Here is an 8,950-nt window from a genome sequence, read left to right on the forward strand (position 1 = left end):
CTTTCAAACATTATACTAAATGATCTAGCTAACCCACATTCGGTCTAATCATCACAAAACACAAAAAGCCCATAAAGGAATAAGTGAAAATTTTTTATCTGACTTGGGCTCAGATGCTGACCCAAGTTCAATAGGACAACCGACTGGACCCTCTTCCCGAATTCACTGTTGGAGGCCCAAAAGAGTATTCTTCTTCCTTTGAAACGACACCGTTTCAGCTTCTTTGTGGCACCCAAAAACCGATTAGCAAAACGGCACCGTTTTGTCCACTACCCTTTAAGTTTCTCCTTCTTTTCTCTTTCACTTCCTCTCTCTAATAGCACCCGTTCTCTCCCATCTCTCTAAAAAATATTTCCTTCTTCCTTCTCTTCACAGGCGCTGGCTTCTCTCTCCAAAACCCTTCACCGACCGGCTCTCTGTTAGCCTTCTTACTTGACGACCACCGGCGTTGCTCCCTAGCAAGCGACTTTCCCTTTCCCGACGCCTTCCCCTCTTAGCCCTTTCGTCGATCGGGTTTCTCTCTCTTTTTTCTGGGTTGTACAACGGTAACTCCCAGCACCAGATCTGGTGTCAGCTAAGCCCTCAACTTTCTCCTCTTCAACCGGTAACTTAAAATTTCCAGATCTTCCCCAAAAGCAATCACCGATCGGACCTCTATCCCTCTCTCTCTCTGCTGCCAGCGTCAACTTCCTTGCACCTAAGCTTGGGAAAGTAAAACCGCCACCACCGACGACGGTGAAATGACTCCCTTAAAACGAGCTATCAACTCTCCATTCTCATTGTATTTTTTTATTTTTTTGTATTTTTTTATTCAGAATCTGTGGGTTGTTGTGGCTGCTAGACTAGGATTTTTGGGTCTCTAGTTGCTTGTTTTTGGCTTGCAGGTTTCGGGATTTTTCTCGGGTTTGAATGCCCCCCTCCCCTTTATACCCAATTCCTGGGCACTGGGGGGGGCACGCTCCACTACCCTGTCAGATGCGAATTTTTCGCATCTGGCAGGGTGAGGGAGGTGCCTGGCAGGGTGCGTCTGCACCCTGCCAGTCGTACCTCTCTCTACCCTTTTTCATTTTTCATTTTTTTTTATTTTTTTTATTTTTATTTTTTTAATTCATTTTTTGTTTATGATTTTTGTTATAATTTTTAGTGTCTACAATATATCTCCATTCAAATCAAAGAATTAGGTCCTCATAAGCTTATTAGTATATTTATCAAACTCTCTCATTCAAGATTCTTGTGTATGGAACTAATGCGGTGTTTGTTTATTATTTAATTCACATGCTTTAATTTTGGAACACTTTATCATCCTATTATCATTCAAGAATGGTTCCCTGACCATGAAATCACTCATTAAAAGTGATAGAGTTATAAAATTAATCAAAAGCATGCATCTGAATTCAATAGTGTGATATTATTTTATTTTATTTTATTTAGGGAAAAGATATGCATAATCAACTAAAACATGTGATCAAGGAGGTTCTGAAATTTTTAAATTCTAAATTCAAATCTCATCATAAGTGAGTTTAATCCAATTTTATGTTCATTTATTAAGCTGGTTGGTTTGTACATTAATTGTAATCGGAATATATATTTAGTCATGAACCGACAATACAAGAAAACATTTCCTTGGTGTGAAATTCGATTCCCTTCGCCCAACTATACATAATATAAAATAAACTTATAACTTTCATATACTTTTTGGTCTCATGTTTTGGTCGAAGACAATGAAGATGACGTTGTGCTTTGCTTAGTTTAGTAATGAAACCACTTTTCTTTTTTTTTTTTCATTTTCGTTTTAGAATGTTAGGACAATTGGGGTGTCGGTGGGTTGGCATTGGCAACCCCAACCAGCTGCATGCAAATGGGAGTAACGGACAGGTAAGAGCCAGCACCGCACTCTTTGGCCACGTCTGCCAACAAAAAGATTCCTGTTCTATTGACCTAACCAATCACAAGCTTCGATCTCCTTTTTCGCACCAGACAACTGACAGTGACAAATGCTGCCTACACTTCACCCACTAAATCAGTGCTTCTTGTGTCTACATGTGTACGCTATTTTTTGTCCATTTTAAGATATATTTGATTTGATGTAAAATATTTTAAGAAAATTTATTTCAAATATGAAACATTTTATGCTTTAATATGAAAAATATTTATTAACAACGTAAAATATCTTACCTTTTTAAAAGGTGTAAGACAAGTTCCGAATAATAGAAAAACTGCTCTTATACTAAGTTTGTTAGTATAGATTTGATGAATATTAATATTTAATTTTAAATATTAAAAATATTAAAAAATTAATATTTAATTTTTAAAAAAATTAATTTAAAATATTAATATTTAAATTATTCAATACTATTTAAATTAAAAATATATATTTTTTAATGAAATCATTCAATACAATTAATATTTTTATTTACAAATTGAAAAAATCTTACTAATAATTTTAACAAAAAATATTTCAATAATCATCATTGAATGAATACACATTTATAAATATAGATTTTGGATGTTTTACCCAATGGATGAATATTGATATTTTTATAGTGTTATGCTAAAAAAATGATGAGATAGAATTTTTTTGAAAATTAGAACTTAATTTCATTATAATATGTGGTTAATGTTTTAAAAAATATCATTATTGATTTTTTCTATTTTTATTTTCATTCTTAATTTTAATGTGAAAATCAAATGTCATCATTCTTTTGTAATCAACTCCTATTTATCATTTTAACACCCAAATAACTCCATCTTATAGAAAATATTTTTCATAAAATGATCCAAATAATAGAAAATGTTTTCAATAGTTTATCAAAACCAGAAAAAATATTAAATTTTCTTATAAAATATTTTATTAAGAAAAAATTTTCTGTCAGCAAGTTATTTTTCGGTTACCAAAAGAATCCTTAAATTGTAAAAAAATTCTAAAAGTGAGGTATTTTATTTTTTATTTCAAAAATTTTAATTTTATAGTGATATAAAAGTTAAAAAATCTCACTTAAAGTTAGCATTAAAAGAATGTTTTCCGTTTAAAAAAATTAACATTATTTTAAAACATTCTAAAATAATAAGATAAATATTTAATTTGAAATAACCGAAATATTATATAAATAAAAAATAGGCATTTCAAAAAAAAATATAAATAAAAAATAGTTATATCAAACTAACACAAAGGGTAGACTTGTACATGTAGAGATGCCTATAGGTTGGGTTAGACCCACTCATGTCTCATCGACACTTTTAAAATCCTATCTAATGCTCGTCTTGATCCCACCATTTAAGCTTATTTAACTTAAATTTATTATTAAAATAAAAAATATTTATATTGATATTTTAATTTTTTAAATACATTTTAAATTTTAATTAAATAAAAATTTATTAATATAATAATATCTTAAATCCAAGCCATTCGGTTCCTGGATAAGTCAGCGTGTATATTGATATGGTTTTTTTTTTTTTTATGAAATTGATAAGATAAGTTTTAAACATCTTGATTTATCGCTTTCATTCAAAATTGACTTAGTAAAGGAACGTTTACGTAAATATGTTAATAAGGAAAATTTTCTTGAGTATGAATATAAGTGTTTGCAGAAATTCGAAATTGGTTCTTTATTACAACAATCAATTTGAATTTTCTAATGAAAAATTATCAACCTTAATTTGGTTTAAGAGTAGAATGAAATTAATGATAACTTATCATACTATCATATGATTAAACCTTTTTATGAGAAAGATATCGCTCTCCCTCCCTTTACTTTCTCCTCTATCATTTCTTCCCTCAATATATTGTATACATCAATTGTAGACTGTTTAAACTTTATAATTACGTAATTTTTTCTCCATATGTTACTTTAATTGTTTTAGCTGTATTGTAATTCTTATTCCATTTTTCCTCGTTAGGAAAAATTCTCAGAGTTTAAAGTGCTTTTAATTACTTGGAATGTACAAATGAACACCATTTTGGTGAGTAATTAATAACTATTATTACCCAAACGTTAGGGAATTAGTACAAAGAAAAGAAAACCCACTGACTAACTACTTTTGACCATTTCTTTACTATTTTTTGCTCACGAAAGCAACGGACAGCAACTAAAGGCCTCCCCTACCCGATCCCCAACCCCAGTCAACACTTTTCCCCAGTTTCCACACCGTTAAATGATCCAGGCCAGAAAAGGTTGACCTTCCTCTCCCGCTCTGCCACGTGTGCTTCTTTGGCCGACCTCTTTATTGATCCCTAGATACACGTCGGTACAAATATCAAAGCCACCCGGTGACTTTCAACTTTGAACTAGTCGCCCCCGCCCCGCCCCCGCGTACATAGAACTTTCAGACACGTCACTGTTTTCCTCGTGCCGGCCACGCCTGTCTCGCACTCGCCAACTTTGCCAGCTGGCCTCTATATTAGAATCATGATAACAAAAATTTTACCATAATAAACTAATAAATCTTTTTTTTTCCGTAAACAATTTTGATTGGGAATAATAAGTTATTCCAATCTCTAAGTCGTGAGCCAAAATCTAATTTTTTTACTCAATTAGTTCAAGAACTAATATTCTATATTATTAACAATGAAAAATAATTAAATTCGTATACAACATCTTAGTAAACAGTAAATTTGAAAAGAAAAATGTTAAAATAGATTTTATTTATTATCCAATATATTATATCAGCGAAAATATAAAAAAATAATTATTTTAATATTTGATTTATTCTCAAATTGTGTCATTGTATCTATTTAGCCACGATACATGAAATAAATAAATCAAATTGTGTTCTTGTTGAATTTAATGAGGGGACAAGGCGTTTGGTTATTTTATTTCTTAAACACTACAATAAAGAGTGGGATTTCATAAACCAAAAAAATATAAGCATGGGTTGGTCCCAACGAGTATAAACTAGAAGAATATTCTTTCACCTACACTTTCTTAAAAAGAAAAGGCATTTTATGGGAATAACATGAGCTGCCGTATCCTTTTTTTTTTATTTTTTTTTTCTTTGGCAACAAACTGTATCCTCTTGTTTGACCACCAATTCAAATGATAAATTCTTAACTTTTATTTGTAATTAATACATATTCTTGATGTTGTCACATATTTTAATTGATACTTTCATCAAAAATAAAATTTTATAACAAATAAGAGAGATACTCCAATTATGTAAGTTCAACCAATAAAAAAATGTATACTTTCTATAATGCATTTAAGTTTGTATGAACTTAAATGCTTTTGGGGATAATAATTTAAGCGTTATTTCAATAATAAATAGGTATATCGATTTATTTAAAGAGTTAGATCCAAATCTGCTATACTCAAATAAAAGAAAATACTTTTAGCTATAGTAGTATTCAAAAACATTTTCCTCTTCTCTTAAAATAAAATAAAAAAAAAGATAGTAGATGATAACATAGGTGTTTTCCTTCACGTGTCAACATGACTTAAAATTATTATTTCTTGTTATTTCAAACTGAATATTTTCTTTTTCTTTTTCTTATTTCAAAATATCACATAAAATACTTCCTTGCTCTTATTCAATATATCTTTTCTGATTTTTTTTATACCTTTTAGTATATATATTCATGTATTTTTTGGTACAATTACTATACAATAATATTCATTTATAAGAAAATCGGTAACATATATTTATCATTTATGTAATACAATGTTAAAATTTCAATGTAAAAAAAGACTTAAATTTATATTTTGTGCAACTAATATGTATTCCATTGTCCTTAACCTTTGAACAAGACCTTAGTCTTGAAGGCATTAGATAATGAAATATGGTGGTTATTAAGATACAAATAAAATAAATTCTTTTTTTTTTCTGTGGATTTTCAAGCTCTATTATAACACCAAAAGAAGAAATAGCTCCATTGAACCCTTAGATTACAACAAATAAATTTCTTTGCACATTTCCCCTTCGGAGTAATAGAATGGTAGTTAGTAGATTATTTATTTTTGACCAAAATCAATACTTTGGCAATAGAAATCACTAATTTACACTTCATCAAAAGCAACATTTAGAGTTAATTTACAAATTTTTTTTAATGAAACATTGATAGCCTATAAATATATAGTATTATATACATAACATAACTTGAGAACTATTTATTTTTAACTAATTTTTCATAAATTCTTGAAATTGTCCAAAAATTGAATAAATAAATAAAATTTCCAGAGAAATAAAATTAAATCATTTTGCAGCAAATCTTCCCGAAAAACATGATAGCATGAATCCAGTTGAGCTGTTTTCCTACCATAAGCCACCTTCTTTTCTTCGCACGTGCCTCCCTTGCGAGTCCCTCTCTTATACAAACACCACCTCTTCTCTCCTTTACTCCCCCGCTCTCTCTCGAACTCACCCTCCCTTCTCTCCCTGCTTTGCCTGAAAGTCCAAGCTTTTTCCGATGGCTGAGCCAGCAACTATCTCACCAGCTACGCTGCTGAAGGATGAGCTTGACATCGTGATTCCAACCATTCGGAACTTGGACTTTTTGGAGATGTGGAGACCCTTTTTCCAGCCTTACCATCTCATCATAGTTCAAGATGGTGACCCCTCAAAAAACATCAAGGTTCCTGAAGGCTTTGACTATGAGCTTTACAACAGAAACGATATCAACAGGATTTTGGGTCCTAAGGCTTCGTGTATCTCTTTCAAGGACTCTGCTTGTAGGTGCTTTGGTTACATGGTTTCCAAGAAGAAATACATCTATACCATTGATGATGACTGCTTTGTAAGTTCAAAACTTATCTCTTTCCTCTTTTTCAATTTGGGCTTGGGTTTTGTTTAAAAGTTATTATTTTTCTCTCTATTTTTTTGTGTTTATGTTGGTGTTTTGTAGATCTGGGTTTGAGTCGATTTTTGGATTTCGAAATTGGGTTTTATTTATTTGAGGTGTATTGCAGGTTGGTTTTAAGTTTTGGATCTTGATGTGATCCTTTAGTGTTTCGCGTACTGAAGTTTAGATCTTGACGTGAGTTGAGAATTTTGAATTTGGTTGGTGTTTTGGTGAATTGAATTCATAAAAAGCTGTTTTTTTTTAATGCAATTTGGTGCTACTTCCCTATCTTGATTTGCTATTTGGATCTGCAATTGTTGTTTTTGTTTTATTCCTGCTAAATTATAAATCCATTGGTTACACGTCTGCTTGCATAGTTTAGCAAATAACATGTAATGATCTGTATTTGCTGATACGTTTTCAATAGATTTCTGCTTTGATCTGTTAGGCTGTGAGAAAGTGATCCTACATTTAGTCATTCACTGACGGTAAGCTTCATGTAATAAGAGACACATGTGCCCCTTGATCTTTTCACAGCCATTACTTTGTAATGCTGACATGACTCTTTGCAGCCTTTCCTAACAAGTATTGAAACACAGCCTTTTGTTGTTTTGTCTATATGATCTTGAATTTTGAAAGGAAGGTCGGTTTTTGGGTACATATCTGCTGTTATGTATTATCAGTTTGGTTTGACGTGATGAGATTTCTTGGCTTGATTGATTATATATATAAACCAAAATGCATTCTAGTTGCATTGGATATCAGTTTTGACTATCAGAAGCTGGTTTTAGAGCTTAAACTTCAGAATGCTGCTTGAGGTTTAGCTGTTTTCTCTTTGCATTTATTTGTTCATAAATGATTGAGTCCTTCTTGTGCAAGTGTTTATTAATTCTTCTTGGATGCTCTTTTATGAGATCTGACAATGAAATGTTCTTTATCATTTGGTAATCTAACCTTGAAGGCCGCTTGATTTTACAGGTTGCTAAAGATCCAACTGGAAAAGACATTAATGCATTGGAGCAGCACATAAAGAACCTTCTGAGTCCTTCTACACCATTTTTCTTCAACACTCTGTATGACCCATACCGAGCTGGTGCAGATTTTGTTCGTGGGTACCCATTCAGTCTCCGTGAGGGTGTTCCCACTGCTGTGTCTCATGGCCTCTGGCTTAACATCCCAGATTATGATGCACCGACTCAGCTTGTCAAGCCTCTTGAGAGGAACACCAGGTCTATATAACCCTTCACGTTGTTTGCTGCATATATACTCATTTCAATTAAGACTAAATCCAATGTCTAATTTTTATCAGGTATGTTGATGCTATTATGACAATACCAAAGGGAACCCTCTTTCCCATGTGTGGTATGAATCTTGCATTCAACCGTGAGTTGATTGGCGCTGCAATGTACTTTGGACTCATGGGTGATGGTCAGCCAATTGGACGATATGATGATATGTGGGCTGGCTGGTGCACCAAGGTATACCCTAATCATTAGTAATATCAATCCGCTAAGCTTCTTATTTAACTGCAGATGCTAATACTCTGTCCTCTTCACACTCAGGTTATATGCGACCACCTAGGATTGGGAGTGAAGACTGGATTGCCTTACATTTGGCACAGCAAAGCCAGCAACCCATTTGTGAATCTTAAGAAAGAATACAAAGGAATTTACTGGCAAGAAGAGTTGATCCCATTCTTCCAGTCTGTTACCCTTCCTAAGGACTGTACCACTGTTCAGAAATGCTACATTGAAATTTCCAAGCAGGTCAAGGCAAAACTAGGCAAGGTTGATGAGTACTTCATCAAGCTTGCAGATGCTATGGTGACATGGATTGAAGCATGGGATGAGCTAAACCCATCAGGTGCAAAATCTGCTGAGTTGCCCAATGGTGCTGCGAAGTAAACTTCTCCAGTAAACAGCCAGCATTTGGTTTAGCAGTCCTAGGCTTGGATCATGATCATCTATATTGTCCAAGCTCTTGCATTAAAGCTTGGAATGTTTATTTTGCAGGGTGAGGGGGATATAATTTTATTTACCATATTACTGAGTTTAGAACAATAAGAAATTGATGGCTTTATGTATTGTATTAGATTTGCGAGTTAGCTAGTATTTAATTTATTTAGAGGATGATTGAGATTATTTCCTTTGGAAAAGTTCTAGTTACAGATTTGTTTAA

The 8,950-nt window shown here is 32.5% G+C and overlaps 1 protein-coding gene across 1 annotated transcript; it reads left to right on the forward strand.

Annotated features, from left to right (window-relative positions):
• Positions 1 to 6,217: 6,217 nt before the first annotated feature.
• Positions 6,218 to 8,950, forward strand: LOC18604875 (putative UDP-arabinopyranose mutase 2). Its single transcript, XM_007037565.3, has 4 exons — positions 6,218 to 6,727; positions 7,751 to 8,001; positions 8,082 to 8,250; positions 8,335 to 8,950. The coding sequence occupies exons 1-4, from the start codon at positions 6,401 to 6,403 to the stop codon at positions 8,674 to 8,676; spliced, it is 1,089 nt and encodes a 362-aa protein (XP_007037627.3). The 5' UTR covers positions 6,218 to 6,400; the 3' UTR covers positions 8,677 to 8,950.

Source organism: Theobroma cacao, chromosome 3 (genome assembly GCF_053813885.1).
Source record: "Theobroma cacao isolate CCN51 chromosome 3, ASM5381388v1, whole genome shotgun sequence".
NCBI classification, from domain to species: domain Eukaryota; kingdom Viridiplantae; phylum Streptophyta; class Magnoliopsida; order Malvales; family Malvaceae; genus Theobroma; species Theobroma cacao.